Source organism: Scomber japonicus, chromosome 16 (genome assembly GCF_027409825.1).
Source record: "Scomber japonicus isolate fScoJap1 chromosome 16, fScoJap1.pri, whole genome shotgun sequence".
Lineage (NCBI taxonomy): Eukaryota > Metazoa > Chordata > Actinopteri > Scombriformes > Scombridae > Scomber > Scomber japonicus.
This window is the reverse complement of record NC_070593.1, coordinates 11,375,382-11,399,845: the sequence shown is the minus strand read 5'-3', so window position 1 is coordinate 11,399,845 and position 24,464 is coordinate 11,375,382. Positions and strand designations below refer to the sequence as shown.

Below are 24,464 nucleotides of genomic sequence, written 5' to 3'. Positions count from 1 at the left end.
CTGATTATTAATGTCCAAATCCCTTTTCAAGTTAAGCTTGTAGTTAATTTACCAGCATATATGAATATTACCAAAGCACCTTGGATCATACTCAGAGATATACTGATCTTAGCCACTGTGAGCACATGATACCTGCCCCCTAGCTGTGGCCCGGGGTATGGCGTGTTTCCAGAGTGGCTATTTTGGGCGTGTGTGTTTTTCTGTGTGTGTGTGTGTGTGTGTGTGTGTGTGTGTGTGTGTGTGTGTGTGTGTGTGTGGATACTGGATATAGAGAGCAGAGCCCTGTAAAATAGAGCAGGGCTTCTCAGTGTGTATGTTTGCATGTGTGTGTCCGGGAGATCTGCGGATCAATTTAAGTACTGAAAGTGTGTTTGTGCATGTGTCTGTAAATGCATGAATGTGTGTTTGTGTGTGTGAGGGCAAGAGGAGCGGAGAGCGGCTATAGGATGATGCAAGGTTTCTTGTCCTTGAAAGGGTTTTCGGAAGTGGGAACCCCAACCAGCAGAGGGTCGCTACGAGCGTGCTGCTCACAGTAACTCATCAGGTCTGCTGCTGCTTTAGACACCTGGGAGGAGGGAAGCAAGGAGAGGAAGACAAGGGGAGACGGGGGAAGGCAAGAAGGGGAGAGAAAGGGGAAACAAATGGGAGGATATGTGAAGAATAATTGGACAAGTAGTAGGAAAAGAAAAAGACAATTGAGGAAAAATGAGGACAGGAGAAAAATAGAATCAGATGAGAAGGCGGGAAGAGAAAAAAGAAGGGAGGGAGGGAAATCATGGTCAGATATGGATGAATAATCACATAGACACACTCAAGAGTAAACTATCATCCTACCTTAATGCGTTCAATCCCTGCCTCAATCCTCAGCTGTTCCACCAGTTTCCTGGCCTGGGCGATATTATTAGTGGTAGACATACTGATCCATCAGAATACACCAACACAGGAGAAAACTGAACGAGGGAGAGAGAAAAAGAGGTTAGGCTCTATGTAGACAGTAATGCGTGACTTAATCAGGTATGCATTCAAGAGTTGGAGCTCAGCAGAAGATACATTGACAGGATCAGTACTCTTGTCCAGTAAAAGAACATAGTTTTTGATTTGCATTTAATGTGTTTAACAGCCTGAACCCATGACAAGACTGAGTGGATTATCCCGGTGATCCTGGTATTTGAAATAAGAATCAGCTGGAAAATGTACACTTAAACTACAAACATACTATGTACAAATCACACACAGTATATAGATAAATTCAGTGTAGTCAAGTTGTTTATTGTTAATTGTTACCAGTGGTGCAATGTAGATTTACCAAAGTATTTAAGTACAGTTTTTAGGTACTTTATAACTTTATTTTAATTCTATGTTAATTTACACTTCTACTTTTACCACATTTTAAGTTTAACTACTCAACAGTAGGCTGTATAAACTACTTCAAATTAGCTTTGCCTTGACCAACTACAACACTGCTTGCATATAACAGTGTAAGAATATTTTTTCTGTATAATTAGTACTTATTTTTACATTTTTATAATGCTACTTTAAAAAAGTAAAGCATCCAAACACTCCCTCACTAGCTTGTTGTTGACTATGAAACAAAAAAGGTTGCAGGCAAAAACAATCTGGGGTCAACAGTAGTGAGTTGGATGGCCACAGATCAACATGAAAACTACCATAGCTTCATTTTGGTTTCTAATTGAACTGTTTCACTGAGTCTCTATCGATCAAACTGATTTCCTTTTATGAAACACTTTCAACTTCAACAATCTGCAGTAGCATGGACTATCTGGAAGGATTTTGCACAGTATAGCTGACAATTCAATTATGTTTTATATTAGCTTCTGGGTTTACTTACTTACTACTATGATACTTTATATCATCGTGTTAACACCACTGATTGTACAGTAACTTAATCAACCCTAAAACTGTCAGTTGCATGTTGGTGACTTCGTCATCTCTGCTGCAGAGTTATAGCACCACTGTGAGGTGACTACATGGCGGTGCAACACTGATAAACAGTTAAAATGCAAGTTTTTATGTTCAAACTAAAATTATATGTGCACTAAAAATAGAGCTTAAATATCATCTTTGTCATTCATGGTGGACATTCTTCAAGCTTTTGGTGTGTCATGCATGCAACACAAACACAGATACTCACTTATAAAGAGTGTTACCTGTATGATGGTGTGCAGACAGGACTCTCTGAACACAAGTATGACTGGATGGAGAGGATGAGCTGAGTGGTGGGAGAGCGGTTATCAGGTCAAAACGACAGAGCTGGATGGCGGATGAGCTCACATTGGTTTGTCTCTGTGTAGAAGGAGAACAGGTGAGAGGGACAGGTGAGTTGGCTACAACAGCTGTGACTCGTCTCACATTTATTATAATTGAAAATGTTAGTTTCCATGTGTGGCTGTGTATACCAGGGGATCTTCTAAAGAGTTGAATGAGCCCACATACACTTGCTGAATTTAAAGTCTGTGTAAAGCAAGAATAAATATGTATTCTGAGCTTTCCACATCACAGAAAAATATGTTATTAACCACTTAACACACGCCCCTGTTTTTTATGCTGTTAGCCTAAACGACATGCCCAAGTGGTGAGCAGCACAGATCCCACATAGTTTGAGACTCAGAGATGTGTCTGGTATCATTGGAAAGGAAACACTCTCAGGATTCTTGTAAAAGTGTCTGTGTGATTCTGTGACTTACTGACAAAGTGTGGCAGAGGTTACAATGATGGGGTTGTTTACTTGCCCATAGGTTTGCCTTTACAATGACATGTGTACAGACATTCAGGGACCTCTCAGCAGGGTATAGACACAATGAGCCAGCCACAGGTCTTGGCTTCATGCAGTCCAAATTTGGAGTCAAAAGACCAAAAGATGAATTTTTCAGAATTATTTTTCAACAGGTATGTCCATGCGTTTTCCTCAGGTCCTTTTTGGAGACTCCAAATGGACACTTGGTTACCAAAGCTGTATAACCACAATCAAACACCTATAACTTCACAACCCCTTTGCCTACAATCAAAATCTTGGTCTCTAATGAAAGCTGACGCCATATTATTATTATTATTATTATTATTATTATTATTATTATTATTACATATAACCATATTTTTTTTTGTTTGGCCATATCTATCTATCTATCTATCTATCTATCTATCTATCTATCTATCTGTTTATTTTGCTATAAGTCATATGTTAAGTCGAAGAAGAACCAACCGTGTACCAAAAAACCGTGTACTCTGAGATGGACGCGCAGGTCAGGAAATGACGTAAACGGACTGTATATGGTTTGTTATTTGTGTTATTACGTTACGTGTTGGACTAAATACATGGACATATTGAGGAAAGTATTTCGGTTTTATGGAAATGGATTTCATATTTCACAAGAATGGATATTTGGCGAGCTGTACAGAAAGTCCTGAGTCATAAGATGAACGTTGTGGATAAAGGGAAGACTTTGAAGGTATGTAGGCATTATAGCTTTTCTTACTTAGCTCAGGGGCTAGCCGAGCTAATCGCTAATATTACGGCTGTGAGCAACCATATGAGTCGTGAGTGGTATTGAATGAATCAGGACAATCTAAGCTTTCCAACGATGTACGGCATGAATATATATGTTTAAGGGTTGGTGTTTAAAACATCCAGAAGAACTTGTGGCTACCTCCTAACATCCGTCCCGTCCCGTAGACGGAACAGCGTGCGTTAAGTGGTTAACCACCCAGCCATTAGACTGATTTAAAAAAAAGCTAATTAAGTCTCAAAATCATGAAAAAACAAGAAGTACTCTCATCTCTGGTGGGCGTGTCTGCTGGATGCACTGAAACCTGCCCCCAATTTAACAGTATGACCCTCTGAATTAACAACACTCAAACCAAACTCCCTTAAAAATATATACAATTTAAAATGAGCTATGTTTGTTAGTGTAAGACAAGCAACATGGATGAGATTTCAAAAATAAAATGGCACTAGGAGCCACTGTATAATTAAGCACCTTTGTTGAAATAAATAGGGACTTATTTCAGAAAAAAAAAAACTTAAACGAGTAGTTAACGAGCGAGACATCACCAATCACTGTTATGTTAAATTGTCATTTTTTTTAATGCAGTTCAGTGTCAACGTGACTTATTTCTTTGAAGCAAGCCACATGAATAACTTCTCGGTGGACCAGAAGCTTTAACACAAACTCCACACATCAATGCTTTTCAGTTGGATTTGAGATAACTCCTTGAGCACAACTGCACAAATGGCCCCATTCATCAGTAACTAGCTCATACAATGACACCAGCATCATCCTGGCTCTGTCAGCCGAGAGAGAGAGAGCGTGAACAAACGGGGGAAGAGAGGGCCTTTAATGGCAAAACTGAGGCAAACTCTTCATCAGCTAGCTCTATCCAGAGTTTTATGGAAACATCACATAGCAGCATCCCCCCATACCGCTCCATCCTCAGGCCGGATACAACAGCTAATGACTCAGGTAAGACCAAACATGTGAGTGGGGGACTGTGCATATAATAAGAAATCTTGGTGCACGGACAATGCCATCATAGTGAGGCACTGTGTGTGTAGACCTTTCTATCTGCCAGAGAGTTTATATTTACTGTTGTGGCTGCAGCATACATCAGGACCCCGTGTGTTTCACCTCTGTATGTCATGGTGCAGCTTTTCAATTCAAATCCTGAATGTATGTAGTAATGGTGGAAAACTGTTAAACAGGCTATATCCACTACATAGTTACATAGTTCATCATCTTTTTAACATGTTTTCAGCAATTATTTTCTAACATGTATTGTGTGTTTCAAAAGAAATCTGCAGGTTGTTTAGGAAGATAAAAGATGTGATAGTGAAATCTGTATGTAAGTGTCTTTCTTATACAATTTTTAGTTGTGATAACTGCTGGCTGGACCACATTAAGGCCCTTTTAAAAGGAGAGGGACTGAAATTTAGTCTCAGCACCAAACTGTCATCACCAACCTTATTATTCGTATTACAGTGTCTGTCATCACAACTTCATATTTCATATCACAAATCCCCAGTACTACAATTTAATTAATCAGATAGCAGGATATTCCTGAATTTATGACCCAGTTCACAGAAGTTCACATCTTCTCATACCTGTGGTGCCTCATTTTTCATCAACCTCCACTTTCTTTAAGACTCCTTTTTAAGCGCAATGTGGAAGTTTCCCCAGCTGGAGTCACAGGCAGCAGCCAGTATATGATCAAAACACGCCTTGCATATTCCTCACATACCACAATACTATTGGCTGTTACGACTGTGTCTCTCACTCTGTCTCTCTGTCTGTCACCCTCTCTCCCGGGAGGAGAGTCCTGCTTTAATTACTCCTGTGGAGTAGCTCAGAGATTCATGTCTGTAATTAGGGTTTTTGTGCGTGCGTGTGTGTGTGTGTGTGTGTGTGTGTGTGTGTGTGTGTGTGTGTGTGTGTGTGTGTGTGTGTGTGCGAGAGAGAGAGAGAGAGGGAGAGGGAGAGGGAGAGAGGGAGAGAGGGAGAGAGAGAGAGAGAGAGAGAGAGAGAGAGAGAGAGAGAGAGAGAGAGAGAGAGAGAGAGAGAGAGTGTAGGGTTGAATAGAAATTTTGTCTCGCTGATGTCTTCACATGCATATTTGTATTATTATACTCGTGAGGACATTCTTTGGTTGTCTCACAGCTAACCCCCTAATTTTAATCCTAATCCTAATCTTAACCCTGCAAATCCTTCTCTTAACTAGTTAGTGTCAAAATGCCCCCCCCTCTCCGCTTCAGAGAGATTTTTCTCTTTCCTTTGTCCTCGCATGGGCATTTTGTCCTACACATGGAAAAAACTGTCTCTTGTTTTGAGATTTAAATGCATTCCCTGGAGATTTAACCATAACCTTAACCATAATTCTTACACTAGCATGAACCAAGAAAAACAAATGTCAGTCTTGAGGAGTAATGGTTAAACTTGTGGGGACCAGTTTTTTTATCCTTAAAAAGACATTTTTTCCCCTATAAACACACTGTACACTTCTCATTATCTGCCAGATGTTGAGGAGTGTCCCTAAATGCAGCATCACAGACAGCCAACAGAAGAATATAGATATTCATATAAATAACAATGACAATATAAACAACAGCACAAACTACAGCCCTGCAAAATTCCCACGGAGCTGTAAACACCATTTACATCAACAAATTGGCCCCTACAAGCTTCAAGGGTAATGCTTGTTTTGAGGAGCAATGCGTTGTTAATTTGTTGTCCTATATGAGCTTCCTCCAAAATAACTGAAATGACATCTTTCCCTTACAACACAACTGATAATAAAACAAGCAGACTGCACTTTTACCCTCTTAACTGAGCAAGCAGAGAAGAAACGGGCAGGGTTAGTACACCTTTAAGCAGTAAATTATCACTTTTTTAACACTTTGGGAAAATTATAAACAGTGTGCTTTGACTCCATCAGCCTGTTGATTTCTCAAACTTTCTGCTATGGCATATTCAGTGCTGAGAGAAGAGAGCTGTTCACTTAAAAACCACCACAAATATGAATGTCTACCCCACCGTGTAGACACCATCTCTCTTCTCCCACGCCCCCCCTCCCAAAAAAAAAAAAAAAAAATTAAAAACCTTTCTTTAGGAGCTGATGCACAGAGGCTAAACCTACATTATTATGCTGCTCATTTGTCTTAACCTGGACCAAAACACATCACCAGAGCTGGGCAGGCCCTGGCCAGCCACCCTGCCCCTCTCAAGACGCGAAAAAATACATCAATCCGTATTGATCCCAGCAGCTCCTGAGCGCTGATCGGGCCTACAGTACGGAGCCATGTCCTCCACTATAGGCCCTGCTCGCTGCTCTATCGTGTGAAAACACAATGCGGGCATTTTGATGGATAGAACAGCATGTCCTCTCTCTCCCATGGCTATCCACACACACACACACACAGACGCACACACCGCACACACAGACGCATACATACACACGCATACGCACAGGCGCGCAAGCACAAGCAGACCTTGTGCATATATCAAAGCCACAGATATTTTCCCAAGTGAAGACCAAACTAGACCGCTTCAGGTCTGCAAATAGGCCCTGATTGTTAGCCGTGGGAGCAGGGTGGTGACATGTTTTGAGGGAGGCAGGCTCCAGCAGCCAATATCAACCCATCCAGCGACAATGGGCACAAGACTGGAGCGCATGCCTTTATATTCCGCGATTATGCAAATTTATCGGCATACGGCCTACTTCAGCATATTATATCCAGAGGTTTTTTTTATACAGTGGCTTGTGCGTCCTCATAGTCCAGTCGAGCTGTAGGAAATCTTCCACTGACCCTGTCCCCGGTCCTCCCCACCCTCTCTGCCGGCAAAGGGCTGGGGAAATCCGGATTCGTGACACTGATGAATCCCCTCTCCGCTGCAGCCGCCCTCGGTGGCGAGAAGCCGGGTTCGCTGAGACGCGTTACAATTATTACACACGGGGAGAAAATTACCCGAATATCTCCAAACTCACCTCCGAATGCGCTGTATTGGTGATTTAAAGGGCCAGATCCGTTGGTTTCTCACCCTCTCTGCTCGTTCACTCCCCGTCTTTACCGAGCCAAACGCCTCCCCCTCCGTTACCAGTGTCTGTCCACTCCTCTGCTCCCCCTCCCTTCTCTTCCTCCCTCTCTCCCGTCTCCCTCCTTCCATCCGATCCGGTGACAGAAGCTTTCACCCAGGGGCTCCCAAACAAACATTTCACATAGATAACCCTGAATGCAGTTTGTGTGTGAACATTTCCCCAATCATGTACGTCTCAATAATGGAGTAAAAATACAACTAATCGATTGTGTTCAGGTTAATTGTCTTGCAGCCCTGTAAGTTTGGGAATAGGTGTAGAGGCACTTGTATGAATGAAAGCCCCATTCACAAATAACTGATAACATGCTTTCATCTACCTGCTCTCAGTGTGAAAACCTTTATTTAACAATGAAGTCAAAAGAAGTATTTGGGTCTTTGTCTCCCCTCATAACTTTTTTTTGGGGAACTACTGGACATTTTAAATACTTGCAATTTCCTCCAAGACATAATATTGGATCGTAGTGGCTGCGTTTTTGAATGGCTTCATCTTCCTCCAGCAGATCTAATCTTTGATCTTCTCATGTAAATTGTAGCTGTTGGCTCACATCCCAGGCAAACTAATAACATTTTCTCCTCTACAGAATCTGCCTGACTATTTTCATTGCATATAACATTAACAAAAATGCTTTTGCTTTTAGTTGCCGCTTATTCTAAATATGAAATAGTCCGTGTGCCCAAAATAAGTATATATTTCATTACATGCTGATACATCAAGTGTCTCAATCATATGGCTTTAGATATTTTCTAGATTGATAAAATGTGACCTTAAGCACATTTTACTGGTACTTCGTTGCAGCTTAGAATCCTCATCTCGGTTTCTCTATAATCTTCTTTGAGCAAGATTTAATAAGGGGCAATTAAAATAATCTTTTTCTGCCTTTATTTACCTTATGCATGCAGATGGCTGTAGTGCTCTGCCTTGTATGTGTTCAGTTAATTGTACTTTTAAACTGGGGTTAGAGCTCAAATAAAGTACATTTGTCTGTTCTGTCTGAAACAAGCCTGGTATAAAACAATACTTATTTTGCCGCTCTACTGTTCCCAGCTCTCTACTTGTGCATTTAAGTAGCTGCAAGTCAATCAGTCGCTTAGATGATTGATAATTGAACACAATAATGTATTTCATTTGTTTTGTACAAAAATGGCAAACATCTGCTTGTTGCAGCTTCTTAAATGTGAAGGTATGACGCTTTTCTGCATCGTTCATGATAGTAAACTGAATACTTTAGGATTTAATTGAGAAATGAATCCCCACATTAATCGATAATGAAAATAATCTTTAATTGCAGCCATATGTGGATCAAATCTGGATCTGTCCAATAAAAATGACTTTTTTTCCCCTCCCCAATATGAGTGTATTGCGCTGTGCTGCCACACGATGGCGCCATTATCCCACCTGTAGTGTTGTTTTTCTCCAGGGAGGTGTGGGCCGCTCCTTCTATTCCTGGCAGGCCTGGCGCAAACACGCATCCTCCGTTTCCACCTAGCTGTACAGTCCACTCCTCCACACGGAGCTAAAAGTACTGCATCTGCTGCTGCGTACTTATTGGCAGCTGGGAGGCCGAAGTTGACAAAGGTTTAATGTGTAGGCTCAAATCTTGTATTTCTATTGTTTTGGGCTACTGCTGACAGAGATGGAGGTGTATTCAGTCTCCACATCTTCTTCTTCTTCTTCATGGCTTAATGGAAATCTTGTACCTAAATGCTTATTATAACTACAGGAGATCTATTTATAACACAAACAGTGAGTGAGTGAGTGAGAGAGAGAGAGACAGAGAGAGACAGAGAGAGAGAGAGAGAGAGAGAGAGAAGCTACCGCATTGCCCTCATTTCCACTGATGTGTGAATTATGCTGATGCCTATACATTTCTCTTTCATTTCCTTACCTTACCACTCCTCCTCCTCCTCCTCCTCCTCACCCTCCTTCATCTTTCTCACTTCCATCTCTTCCCTTTCCCACCTTCCCCACCATCCCCTTCCTCACGTGTATATGTGTTGCTGAGAAGGCAGTGGGTTACAGTGGATTACAGCAGAGAGTGCACTTCATTTTTCTAAGCTGTGGAAGCCCATGAGTCACAACTAAAAGATGCTCTCTGGCTGACAGAGGTGACACCCCACCACTCCTCCTACACACACCTTTTTTTGGTCAGAGCTGTCATGTGCGCACTGGCAGGCATATATCTGATCTAAAATAATGCACAGACTTCCCCCAGATGTTCATAAGCACACGTGTGAGTCTTTATGCATGTTTTTGGATGAGAAAATGATGTCATTATCAGATCCAGCAGAGAGGGGTTGTTGTTATACACTCCCAGCAGCAGCCTGGGAGACCTCTGCCTGTCGTAACGCATGTCTGTCCCCACCAGGGTCACACCACACTATGATGCGACAACCGTCATCAACGTCATACCGTCTCCATGGCAACCATGCTGGGCACAGCATCCCCAAGCAGATGTTAGAAAGTTAAGAAGAGAGAGGAGCAAGTGAGAAAAGGAGGAGTGGGAGACTCTGAACCAAGTATCTCTGTGTGGATTTCCTGGGCTGTATGTAAAGACTGCCAGTTTCCATCCATTTGCTAATTAGCACTAAACTGAAAGTACAGCTAATGGGAATGTAATTAGTTTTGCAGGTAGCTTAATGTCATAAACCAAAATAAGGCTGCAAGTAACAGTTATCAATTAATCTGCTGATTGTCTTATTTTATTGGATCAAAATCCAAAGATATTTAGTTTACTGTCATGAATGACACATAAATTAATTCTTAAATGTAAGCATACACATTTAAGAAGATGCCATAGAAAAACTACTTTCTGAAGAAATGAGTGAGTAGATTAAGCCCATTTGATTATCAAACCAATTGATTTTCTCTCAATTGAGTAATGATTGCAGCTCTAAATCGAAGAAGTGAAAAAGTGAAGACCTAGGGGTGGCATTAGAGGGGGAGTAAGAGGATCATCAAAGTTATTATAGCCTATGCCAATCCATCAGTAGATGTTGAGATATTTCTGAGGATAAGTGAAAAATGAATTTCATAATGCATTAAATGAATTTTGAGATATTTAAAGATCCCCTCCAGACATGTTTAAAGATGCAAACAGAATACTAATTTGTCTCTAATGTGTTTTTTTCCACCAAGGAAATGGCATCAATGCTTTCCCCCTCATTACAAAAAACAGACTGTATTGTTCATTTCAGAAGTTAAACTTTTGTCTCCCACTTCACTGTGAAGTCAACTCTCAGTGTTTGTGCACTGGAGGCTTCAATTTTCCACATCACTCTTGTGTAAATTGCATACTGGACCACATCTAGCTCCAAACTAGTTTATCCTGCTTGAAGGTAAACGCCTGAGACTCAGATGTGTCCTGTGAGCACAAAGAAACTCTCCTCCTTCAGCAGATGGAGGTGAAAACAGTCTTCTAGTGTCAAATTCTGAACACGCATCAATATCCACAGTGGAGTTAAAAACATCCAAATGAAGTAACAAGAAGCAAAGCACATTTTTTGAGTGAAATTGGAATTTAACTACTGTTTGCAAACACTAAAGTGATGGACTGATCGACATTTAAAAAAAAATCTATTTTAGTGATGCACAGATGAGGTTGAGTCATCACCCATAAATTGCAAGCAGGAGGTAAAACATCAAAAAGACAGGAAACACTCCTCAGTTCACATTTTTATTAGGAAAATCATTTTGCAGATTTGATTATTATTATCATCTATATATATATATATGTTATTTTCAGTTATTCAGAGGATGCATCAGCACAGTATATCTTAATAGGAAGACTATTGCTAGAATAAATATCTATACATCATAATTAGTCAAATAAAATAAAAAAGTCCCAACAGAAAAAAAAACAAACCAACAGAATAATTTACAAAAAACAATAAGTGCTAAAAAGAAATAAACATTTGCAAAACCGAAGCCATAAATGCTGCTGAGGAATTTATCTAAAAAATACAAAGATGATTCACAGTTTGTGTCCTTGTTCTCATGCTGGCTGGAACACCAATAGGGACCATGCAGGAATGAAGGGCCAGAGCGACAGGATAGTACCAAACTACATTACCCACAAAGTCTAAATGCTCCCGCTTTACGCCCCTGTCTGCAGAAACAGCTTGTGAGGATCTGAGGCAATCAGACAAGATGTACTATAAAGGGCGTGAAAGGGAGGGGGAGGGCAGCAAAAATGAGCCAGAGAGGTTAATGGGGTCAGCGGGAGTGATTTCTGTTTCCGCTCATCCTCCAGCACTGCTTTCCTTCAGATCCTCTGACACAAAGCTCGACTTGACAGGACTGTAATCTGGCCTCGTTGGTAGAAATGAGTTTATGGAACAAACCTTTAGACTAGAAACCTTTTCCCCCTGTGTGTTTGGATTCTGACTGACTACCCTTCTTTAGTTTCAGCATCACAGGGCCATTTTTTCCCATCCTGCTATGGAAGAACACATGTGAACCATGCTCCTTTTGCTTTGCTGTACAAGAGACTCTTCAGCATCACGACCAGTAATTACCCTGTTACCTCAATGATGGCAAACAACTGAGGTCAACTTCACCTGGTCCTAAACTCAATCTGGGAAAATTGCCATCAGTGTAGATTTCCTTTTTTTTTTCTCTTGCATGACAAAAAACAGCATATAAGCTCGAAGACTTGTGAAGTTGACATAAAGTCATCAAGTCACTGTGTTGATTCTGATTGAACCCTTTTGCCTATAAAGAGGAAAACGCAGGTGACAGCACCTTCCCGCCGCAGCATCCTTTTACTCCCCACAAACTCACTCTCCTCTCTCATCTCTGAAATATTAAGTCCTTTGAAAACTATTTACAACTATCTACAATCACATGTGAGCGGGGTCGGCCTTTAGTCTGTTCAAGTGCAACCGACTCACAAATGTAACAAAAATCAGAGGGATGAACATTACAGAAAACAAAAAGAAATATCAGGAGGCAGATGACTGATCTTTACAGAGAAGGACAACAGTGTGGAGCAGAAAAGCAGCCAGTGAGTGAATAAGGTTTCACTGATGAGACATGTGTGAATGTAATATGTGTGTATATGAGTGTGTGTGTGTGTGTGTATGCTGCTGACGGCATGCAGTCTATTTTTCCTCCATGCCTGTTTTATATGCTTGTGTATGTGTGTTTGTGTGTGTGTGTGTGTGTGTATGTGTGTGTGTATGTGTATAGGAGTGTGTTTGATGACTCATGCAGAAATGTGTAGGCATCCGCCACAGGAAAAGCTTCAACATCTGATAGACACTTCATAAGATGGTACAAACAAATAGCACACAAAACATGTGCACGCACACACGCACACACACACACACACATACTCACACACACACACACACACACTCACACAGATAGCAGCAGTGAATATGCTAAATTGATGAATGAGATGAGACAAGCCATGGAAGGATGGGAGTGTGTGTGTGTGTGTGTGTGTGTGTGTGTGTGTGTGGGGTGGGGGGCGGCAGAGGTGTCTGTCCTGATTCATGCCAGCGTTTAACTCACACAGCCCAGAAACTAAAAGGACACACACACATATACACACACACACACACACTCCCCATGTACGCCATTTTCTTTTCTCAGTCTCCCACATGCGAGTACTTTCCAATCCTGTACAGGCCACGGTTAGAGCCATTCCTACTCCATATTTTCACACTCTTTCTATTCATAGCACCAGCTCCCTCCCTCCCTCCCTCCCTCCCTCGCTCCGACGCGTTGTCCGTACTGCTCTTACACGCTGTCTCATTGTTTTTTCCTCCCTGCTGTATCATATTCCACGAAGGAACATGAGCAGCGACAGTCTCCTGTAGATGTGAGCGAGAATAACAGATTGCACAAACATGCGCTCGCAATCTGGCGTTGCATGAAGCGACCAAACGCGTCCAGCTGATATTTATGCAGCAGTGGCTACACATCACATCAGACCAGAACTGGGCTTGATAGTTGATTATTTTCTTTCTTTAGCTATTTAACCCTCAGAAGCCATCAGGTAGGCCCTACATTTACCAGAGATTGCTCCATCCATCTGGCATCTAAATTGGCTAAAAAATAAACAATTTCAAAAACTATAAGATGTGTTCTTTAAGAAAACAGATGAAAAAAAACAAAGAAATAATCAAAGAAAAACGTGAAAGTACGAGTGAGCATCCCTGGCATCTAACAGGTAAAGGGTACGTTTACAATGCAAATCTTTAGAGTTTAACAGGACCTCACATTAGTGCAAAATACAACACATCGATAACAACAGATTCATTCAGCTTTAAAAAAAAAAAAAAATTGAAATAAAAGTAACAGCCATGGAGTGGATCCTGTAGTTACATATTCACATTTTGCTAGTATTATCTGATTGATAGATCTGAAGAGTGGATGTGTGTCAAATACAATATATCATGAGCATCATTATTAAGCTGTATAATACAGTACATAGCAACATCGAACCTCCTACTGTAACAACATTTCCTGGTTACAAAGGATTCCCAGAAAGACAGTGGGTACAGTATTTCTTTACATGGGCAACATCTTACTTGAAGCTCTTATAAACATGTCTTGGAACTACCATATGCTTATTTACACTAACTAGACATTTGAAATATGTGGGTCTGAAGGCATGAATAATGCAAAGGAGGGACATTTTTTACATGGCGCTCATAAATGAGGCGTCGCTGATTAATAAGCAAGTCTTCAAGTAAAATGTCACCCTAAAGTGCCCAGTTGTTGATTCTGCTGCACACATAAAAGACAGAGAAGGAGACAGAGAGCGCTAAGGAGAACAGTTGCTGTGCTTTTTCTTTTCTTTTTTTTTCCTCCCTTTTTTTTTCCTCAAGAGAGATATTGTAGACACTTGGTTAAAAAAAAAAAGGGGGGCATCATCCGTTCTGCATATATAGGTTTAACAGTACAGGAGCAGATTATCCTCCACCCGCCTGAGAGATGGAGAAAAAACGGAACAAATAATCTGACCCCTCCTCTTTTGCGGCGTCCTCTACTACCTCTACTACCTACGATCCCGTGTAACCACAGCCATCCCACTCACATCGCGATACCCTGTTGCTCAGCAGAAACCACAACCTCATTGTGCCGTTTCAAAAAAACACACACGTAGATTTGACGTTGTACACCTAAAATCTAGAGACCCAAGAGCGAGAGCTACCTGTGATCATGATGCGATTTGCTCCTCCATATTCAGGACTGCGTGAATGAATGTTAAACAACATGAAAATTGCACAAAGAAGACAAGAAGAAGAAGAAGAAGAAGAACAAAAACAAAATAAAAATACAAAGAAGAAACACACATACACACACAAAAAAAAAAAATGTACAGATAGATATGTCGGTAAAAAAGTATTGTGCTTTTGGCTGTCCTGTGTACACTGTGTACAATATTCAGAGCTCCTGCGTGAACAAAAAGGGTGTATGCACTTTGGACATAGAGCTATTTAATGGCTCCAGGAGGATATTCGGTGTTAAGTGGAGATAATTAACACATAATGTAGGCAAAAACATGGCAAATTACAGTTGTGTGTGTGTGTGTGTGTGTGTGTTCATGATATAAAGTGCAATGTGAGGGCATTTAGGCTGAGTGAGCCCAGTTTGTCTTCATGTAATCAGTCAACAGTGTTACAGCTATGTGTGTGTGTGTGTGTGTGTGTGTGTGTGTGTGTGTGTGGCAGATTTCTCTCTTTTTTTTGACACTTGCATGAATGCATTTAATCTGTTTGCATGCTGTGTGTGTGTGTGTGTGACCCATTCTGTTTCCTGTTTACCGACGCCTGGATGAGTATAATGTATGAGAGGTATAATGTGACCAAACCAACCAAAGAGGAAACAGAATTACTGATTCAGATCGCACTGAATAATCTGCATAAAGAAATTTTACATCCATCTTTTGCTTTTTTTTTAAATCTTTTTTTGTTTTCTCTGTGTGCTTTTTGTTTGCAGTGTTTTTTTTTTAACTTTACATGAATTTAAAGAGCATCATAAAGCAAACAAAGAAGAAAAAACAAGGCAAAAAAACATAAGAAACTTTCACGTGAAAAGTGCCAAAGCAAAACTGACATTCTCGACCTCAGAAACCCAAAAAAAAATCATCCCCAGTTCATTTTCTGTCTTACCGGCTTGGCAATTATTATCCAAGTGTATCATCCACGTAGACAAGGCAGACTTGTACTGTATTTCTGTTTCATGTTTTCATGATGAGAGTCCGGTTCCATTTCATCCACAGTTATTCTACACTACATGAGAGTCTTAAAAGGATTGTTGCGTCGTATCAGTAGTGTGTGTGCGTACCCTGCTGCTGGATGCTTCTCCACTCCAGCTGAGGATTCACAGATGAATATGATGACAGCTTAGTAAAGGTAGAGGGGGGACTTTTTTGTATATATTTCGAAGAGGAATGATTATGATGAGAAGATGGGCGAATTTGTCCTTTAGTCACAAATCTAAGCCTTGGAGTAAACTTCACCCTATTTTTGTTGAATCTGTGAAGAGACTAAATGGAATACATTTGAATATCCCACGTTTATATACATCAGAGTCCTCGGGAGTGGCTCTGGGATGTGGCCGGGTTGGTGTTTTTAAACTTCCTTTTTAAATATGTCATGTTCATGCTAGCAGTCTCAAACCTGTCGAGTCCTGCGCTCGCTAGCATGACGGACCACCTTAGTCTCATAAAATAGTGTTTCTACCAGATGAATGAGCTTCACTAACTTTCTCAACTCTGTTACATATACATTATGTTTCTTTATATTTGTTATAATAGGGGGTATGTAAAGGATGAGGGTGCTGGGATGTGGAGGAGGGTGGGGATGGGGGGGGGGGTCATGGTGTGAGCTGAGTTGGGAGGGAGGGAGACTGGGCATAGAAGTGAGAGAGGATACTAAATGTTTTGCTGTAACCTTCGGTCCTTTTCAGTGAGTGCTGTAGCGTCGACGGTCTTTATCGCAGTCCAAGGTCTTGATGAGCTCCTCGGTCGGGTTTGGCAGCTCTTGGATGATGCAAAAGTCCACGACTGCACCATTTCCTCGCGACGGAAATCAACTTTGAAACACTTTCTTGTCGATATTCAGTCCCCCCTACTCTCTTTCCCCACTCAGCCATCTCTCCTTTAGCAGAATGCGCACGGATGTATGCTCCAAACTCAAATCCTGTATGTTTCCTGTATGTTGTAGTGGATTTTTTTTTTAAATAACTGTTGAGTTGTTTTTGTGATTGCACCAGCCAAACGGAGGAGGATGTGGATGATGAGATTCCCGTTGCTTTCCAGACATTTTGCTCTGAGTGATACATTTTTAGTGAGTCTTTCTTCCCTCGTCTTCCTTCTTAACTTCTCTGTCTTTCTGTCTCGCTTTCTCTCTTTCTCTTTCTCTCTCTCTCTCTCTCTCTCTCTCTCTCTCTCTCTCTCTCTCTCTCTCTCTCTCTCTCTCTCTCTCTCTCTCTCGCCTGCGCCTCCCCTCTCCTCCTCTCTTGCATTCGGCTTTACATCACGCTGCATTTGCCCTTCAGTCTCTCGGCGCGGGACTGCTTCCCTGAGCGCTTGCCGTCGATGTTGAGGCTCATGTTCCTCTTCTTGTCCAGGTTGAGGAGCTCCTGGAAGAGCTCGGTTACATTGTGGTTGGTCTTGGCCGACGTCTCCATGAAGGCGCACTTCCACTGATTGGCCTGAGCTTCCCCGTCCTTGGTCTCCACCTCCCGCTGGGTCTCGTCACTCTTGTTGCCTACAAGCATGATGGGGATTGCCTCAACGTTGCCTTTAATGGCGAGGACCTGAGGAAGAGGAGAAAAATAAGGTTGACATGCTCTGGCTGCAAAGTCGGTAAACATTCTTAAAACAAACTGAAAATGTAGATTTATTAGATAAACTTCACACAAATTAACTAAAAACTGCTGTGATTTGAAAATATGTTGATTTTTGAAGCAACAGATTTGAAAGTAATCCAAACTGTGCTGCATATAGAAGATATAAATTGAGCATAAACAGTAATGGAGCCACTTTCCAAAGCCAGACTTTTATGATAGGTTTAAGTTGTAAACAGTGGCTCTAATAATACTTTGCTTATTCATTCTGAATATATGAGTAATAAATCATCTCTAATAAGAACCTTTTGGTTGTCAGGTTGTAAAAAATCTATTTGGTTGGTGTTTATCTTTCTCTATCATGACTTTGCTTTGACTCTTTAACAAGTGCTTTAATTCATAAGGGGAAGGCCTCCAATGAACAGATTGACTTACCATCTGGGGAAAAGATGGAGAGCATCCAGATCAAGATTAATAACAACTTATTAATATTTACAACCTCACACTTATTGGATTATTCTTGGGAAGTTATTTAATTTAATTAACTAACATTTATTCCTGCAGACATGATGACTTATTATAGAGTAAGAAATCTATGACCTTTTAATAACAAGAAGTCCAGTTGACATAAACAATGAGAAGATGTTCACCAATTAAAATTATATTCTGGCTACCCAAAATCTTCTTAAATGATTATTTGTACCGATCTATGAAGCATTAATACGTGTTTTGTTGATAAGGACATTAGTTTGAGACTGTAACTTCCTTTATAAATGCTATCATATCAATAATAATATTATTCTTAAGTGGTCTCTGTGAGGAAAATGTTTTCCCTAAGTGCAATGTAGCTACAAAGAAGAATCCCTCCAGCCAGAAAGTCTTGATCAAGGACACTTTGGCTTTATTCTAATTCACGCTCAGTGATTTTATTCCACTATGGTTCTTGATGTGCTTATACAATTTTAATGGTTTGCTGGTTTTTATAGTCCAGAGAGAAGTAATATTTCATTCAGCTATATGTTTTTGCCTGATGGATAGCTGAAATGACGGGTAAACTTTAAGTCTAAATTTGCTAACATGCTTTATGAACCTCACTCAGCTGAAGCATAAAGATCAAATATCACACATACTGTAGATACAAAAACACTCAGTCAGCAGATCTCCAAACATTCACTTATGACCTTATCCTCCCTTTACATGACAAACTTCCCTATACTCAAACCAGCCATCCACAAATACACACACATAATCACACCAGCACTCCCCACCTGTTGGTAAATGGGTTTGAGCTCCTCCAGAGACTGTTTGCTTGTGATGGAGTACACCAGGATGAAGGCGTGGCCTTTGGAGATGGACAGACGTTGCATGGCCGGGAACTGGTGACTCCCTGTGGTGTCGGTGATCTGCAGGGTGCACACGCTCTTATCGCAGCTGATCACCTGGCGGTAGGTGTCCTCCACTGTGGGGATGTAGGTGTCCCTGAAGGTGCCCTTCACGAAGCGTAGGACCAAGGAGCTTTTTCCCACTCCCCCAGCCCCGAACACCACCACACGATAGTCGTTGCTCTGCTCCGGCATTCTGCCACCCTCAGGCTTAAGACAGTTTTACACCTATGATGTTTCAGAATGGGAGCATGGGAAGAAAGTGGGGGGGTGGGGGGGGGTGTTGGGAAAGAGTGGGAGAAAAGAATATTTTAGCAAATGAGCTGTCATCCCCCCCAGTGTTTCTTTAACAATGCAGAGGCAGCAGATACAAAGCAGAAGGAGGATCAGCAAGGGAAGCGCTGGCGGGACTCGACCTCAGCCTAGTGGAAAAGCACTCTGTCTTCCCCTCGTGGTCTGACTATGAGCCAGATTACAAATTAGAGGGGATGAGGTTGGTGAGGCTCCAATTGTTCCACCTGACGCAGACATTTCCCTAATCAATACGGCTCGCGGAGTCACAGTTTCTCAGTTTCAACCCCAAAAACATTTCAGCATTTCCTCATTTATCAACTTTAGCACGTGCAGCACAGCCTGGAAGGTACAGAGTCCTTGCATTTTAGGAAAATAACTTCAAGGCCTACAGGGGGTGGACACAATAATATGAACCCCTATAGAGTATAATGAGTAAATTCGGCAATTCTGGCTGGGGCTGTCTAGTCCTGTGTCTTGTCTCTTTGCACTTTCAACTTTCAAATACAGGCAAAAAACCCCCAAAAAGGCAACACTGTATTACACTACATTAAATTGCATGTGTGCATGACATTGTGCCTTCACACTATACTTCTCTTGAACACACTGTATGACTTTGTCGGCCCCCGAACAAACAACAGATCATATTTTGCTGGCTGTGCAAATAAATATTGACTAAAACTGATTCGCTACACTGCATCTCTACTGTGTTTCAATTTGGTATAGATCCAAACAGAGTATAAGTGTAAAGGTCGAGTTCTGCTTGAAAATAACTAGTTTGTACAAGGTGTCATTGGAAGGCAAAAGTGTTTATAGCTGCTCTGAGCGAACGTACTCTGAGAAGGAGAGGAAAGCCGGTTGTCTTAGGGAGAGATGGAGAGACGTGAGAAAGGTTTTAATGTGGGGTTAGTGGCAAACATTTTCAGACCGTTTCTCCTGGAAGGCATTCATGGAGTTGTACTCGGTTGTACAAACAAAAAGAAAAAAAGAGTCTAGACATTAGCAAGTTTTTCACCTCTGCACGCCTGACCAATCATTATTTGAAGTGGGTGTGAATGTTAGATTGCCGGCTTTGAAAAGTTACAGAAATTGTCGGACCAGTGTGGGACAGCATTTCTGATGGAGTAAATTGGTTTCTTAAGTAGTAAGGATAGGCTGTTATTATTATACTCCAAAAAACTAAAGATGAAAACTAGATGTGAAAGACAATCTGCATATGTATTTAACTTTACAGATATAGCATAATAAATAGACACATATTTGTTTTCTTGCTGAGAGTTACATATAAAGAAGATTGATACCACTCTCTAGTAGATATGAAGCGGCAGCCAGCAGCTCTTAGTTAGCTTAGCATCATGGCTGACAGCTCGTCTGGCAAAAATCTGTTTACCAACTCTAAAGCTTACTGGTTAACACATTACATCCTGTTTGTTTAATCCATATGAAAACCAACACGTTTGACTTTTTCTTGGCCAGGTAAAGTGACTTCTTAGAGTTGCTGATTGCCTGGCAACCTCATTGCAAAAACATGATCTAATATGGTATCTAATAGTTTAACTCCTGGCAAGACAGCGAATTTTGAACTATTCCTTTAACTTATATTTATCTCAGTTAGGTCATTCAGAAATCATGTATAATGTATGGCTTGTTGTATAAAATGCCACCTGTGCAAATCTAGTGTCATATCTTTAAAATGCCACTCCTTCTGGAAATTTGGGGAATGGAAACAAGCTCACAGTCAAACATTTTGAAGATTAAAATAAAAAAATAAAACAACTAATCTAAAACAGGAAAATCCCAGACTATTCAGTGAAAAACTAAGAAAACTATGCTATAATAATCCTATTTAGTAGTCAGCAGCTGTACACTGAAGGACTTTCTACAAATCCTCACTCTCAATATTACCTGCAGCAGCTCATACAGTATGCATCTGAACAACATCCTCACACATAATCTATCGCTATCTTTGTAAGTGCCTGTGTGTCTGCGGAGTGTCTGTTCATGATTACACATTGTATCTGTTGCATTATTTATCTCCTGTGGTTTAAACTTGCTTTAAGGTCCCATAATAAGATACTCCTTCAGTTGTGATCATGTTCAGCTCTCTAAGCTCGGGCTGTAATGAAACAGTAAATTGACATCAATACTAGATGGAATAAGTGGATTTCTGTCATGCTTGCACTGCTGGAACCCACTATTGATGGCAGGGCCCCTGTAATTGCATTGCCTGGTTCTAGATAATATCAGTCAAGGAGTTCAAAATAAATGGGGATTCGGGTAGTGCCTCTTGAGCTTTATGGTCAATCTATAGCTGTAAGTCCGGGTGACATATAAGAGTGTTTTATATCAATGCTGAACAGTTTAATTTACAGGTATGCTTGTGTCTTCTGCTCATATGCCTGCAGACTCTTAACTGTTTTACTCTGGTCCGGCAAAGCAGAAAATCCTCTTTAATGGCTCTCTGGTGCCTCTGGGTGATGATACACTCTGCATTTTTTTTTTTGCAATAGTGGAGGACACTGTCAAGAATCTTTCTAAATGTTGCCTAAAAACAGGATTTTTTCCAGCGTGATTGAAGTTTAAATTTTAAGCTTCAAGATGATCAAAGTGTTTCTCTTTGCAGGAATTACTGACAGAGTTTTAAAGGCTGCGGAAATGTGATCCTATGCAGTCAATCAAAATGTGCAAAAAAACACCAAGAGGGTTAAAGTGTTAGTCTTGACGAGCAGCATCCTTGTGAGACAACACTGTCGGTCACATTGCTCATCTGCATTGCCTCAAACTCTTTGGCTTTAATCGAGCCCTCAGTCACTGTGAAGAAGAGTTGCGGTCTGAGCTGCCAGAGCTGAACAAAGCGATTTATGTCAGGTTGGAATGAGACAATACAAACACACAAAGACACGGTTGTACGCCAGGGGTGCACTGATGTATTTTTAAGAGCCAAACCAGACTACGCTTTTTTGAGACATGCCTATCTTACAGTACACAACTTAAATCTCATTTTTTACAGTGCTGCCCGTCACTTCTGTTGCTTATGATAACATTGTGCACGTTAAAGCTGCTGCAATTAATATTTTTGTATGAAGAAAGAAGGAGCTCACTCATAGAGACGAACACAGAAAATGATCACAAATCTCTGCAGTTCTCCTCAGCCCCCCAAGGAGCGTTTCAGTCACCACCAGCTCATAGTTTTAGTTTTTCAGCTTGCAATTTTTCTGTTTTGGTTCATTTTCAGAGAAGTACGCTCTTCTTAAACTGAGCTGGAATTATCCTTTAAAAAAAGACCTCAATTAACGTAATGCAGCAGTTGTGATGAAGGTTGTGTTGTGTTTTCAAAGCTGATATTGTGATGCTGATGCACTCAGAAAAACACTGTTTCCACTCACTCCTTCTCTGTTAATGTATCTTAATTTATCTTTATCTGTTGATTTTTCTTTGACCTACTCCCTGCATCCCCTCTTGCTGTTCCTCTTCCTGTCTCCTTCTCTCTCACTCCCCGGGTCTCCATGCTGTTTGATCAATAAACTAAGGCCACTGCTGTTTTGATCAATGGGGTCGTCTGTCTGGTCCCTGTCAGTCTGTCATCCCGCCCTGGTGTCTGTTGTTTTATTGGATGGAGAATTCAGATCCATGACAATGATCCTGCTCATCAAAACCTTCCCCTCTGCTCCCCTCCTTTTCTTCCACCTGAACTAAAATTAGCCATCTCCCTCCCTCTGTCAGCAGCTATAACAGCGCACACAGGTGCAACCTCACAGTGACATGCATACACATGAAAGCACACACACACACAAACACACACTGTACTTCCGCTCCTTCGCCATTTGTCCTTGACACCAAGCCTCCGAGATTAATGACACTCCTCCCAAATGCAAGCTGTCTCTCCCCGTTTCCCCCTCCTCTTCTCTTGTTTTATTTGAAATGAGAGGACTGCAGTTCCTTAATGAATTAATGGTATACTATAAATGCATCTGTGGCAGTGCAGCCAAACTCCATTAGTAGATAGCTTTGGCACAGACCAAACAGGCCTCTTCTCCCTTCAGTCAGAAAATAGATGCAACGCAGCTTTCTCCTCTCGTTTATTTCACAGCGCAAGCAAGGAAATGTCACCTTTAGCGAAAATATGCACATAATTTCCCTCAAGAGAGCCACTTACGCAGCGGCACAAAGGAAGCGCATTAACCAACATCAAACACAATGCCATTCAACAGATCAAGAGCGTGATTAAATAGACACCCACAAAGCGGTCCCATGGTGTCTTGTGGGGAAAAAAAGGGTTTTAATCAAGCCACGGATACAGGAATGCTGTGGACACACGGCTATTTGGTGATGAGGGTTTTTACAGGATCAACAGATTTTGGATGCAAGGTTTTTTCTCCTGAAATATCCTGTCAGGCTAAGTGACTGTCAGTGATGCTCTCCTAACACACACACACACACACACACACACAGCATCATCGTTGTCATCATTGTGTCTGAAGTTTTTGCAGCTGCAGCACTGTCAGTTAGTGAATGAACATGTGTGTGTGTGTGAGAGAGAGAGAGAAAAAGAGAGAGATGTGTGTTTGTGCCTGTGCAGTCAAGCAGAAGATTCTCTTCTTCGTCTTCTCTCTGCACACGTCGGCTCAGGCCTGCTCAAATGTGTGTGTGTGTGTGTGTGTGTGTGTGTGTTTTTACCCGAGGAATGAATCTGCGTTTTTCGTGAGGTAGAGGAGTGAGAGCAATTTTTAGCCTCGGGCATTTTCATTAGGTTTGAGCAGACTGTAGAGGTCCAATTTATAAACTTTGATTCAGTCTCACACATTCAGTGACACTGGTGCATCGCTGTGTTTCACTCCTGTTAACAAAACACAAATGGAAAACACAGAAAACAGGACACAGGTACAGGTCTAAATAAAAATCTTTGATAATCTGTTTGCAGTTAATTTGGGATTTGTGAATAAATTATGCCATCTTTATTAAAGAGAGCAAATCTTTTTTTTCCTGTTGGAGGGGACACACCTTTCATATTCATCAAAGCTGAATGTATATAAATGTGTTCATGATCTATCAGGATAATTGATCTTCTCCACTGAATATGGATTGTACAGTGTGTTTGACTCTTGAGATTCGAAAGCTGTTAAAAAATGGTTACTGGTAGTTAGACACACATAAAGAGATGTGAGCTTTAGCAACAGTCCCACCCTGGATATTTCTCTTAGGGTATGAATATTTTATATTTATATTACTGCGACCGAAAAAGTGCTTCTATGCAACTTTAAGACCCCACCAGTAAATCTGTGGTTCTTTCGCTCTTTCTTAGATGAAAAACCTCCCATCTTTAAAACGTGTGCTTTCCAGAAACTCAGAGATTTTTTAAATCAGCCACTGTGAGACAAAGTT

The 24,464-nt window shown here is 41.1% G+C and overlaps 2 protein-coding genes across 2 annotated transcripts; both read right to left on the bottom strand.

The window, feature by feature from the left end:
* Positions 1–390: 390 nt before the first annotated feature.
* On the bottom strand, positions 391–7,538 carry gng7 (guanine nucleotide binding protein (G protein), gamma 7). The gene is made up of 4 exons (XM_053335549.1): positions 7,495–7,538; positions 2,169–2,304; positions 835–950; positions 391–565 (listed from the first exon to the last, which is right to left on the bottom strand). The coding sequence occupies exons 3-4, from the start codon at positions 913–915 to the stop codon at positions 440–442; spliced, it is 207 nt and encodes a 68-aa protein (XP_053191524.1). The 5' UTR covers positions 916–950; positions 2,169–2,304; positions 7,495–7,538; the 3' UTR covers positions 391–439.
* A 9,553-nt stretch (positions 7,539–17,091) lies between these two features.
* On the bottom strand, positions 17,092–18,986 carry diras1b (DIRAS family, GTP-binding RAS-like 1b). The gene is made up of 2 exons (XM_053335776.1): positions 18,678–18,986; positions 17,092–17,379 (listed from the first exon to the last, which is right to left on the bottom strand). Exons 1-2 carry the CDS (start codon positions 18,984–18,986, stop codon positions 17,092–17,094), a joined length of 597 nt encoding a protein of 198 aa, XP_053191751.1.
* Positions 18,987–24,464: the final 5,478 nt, after the last annotated feature.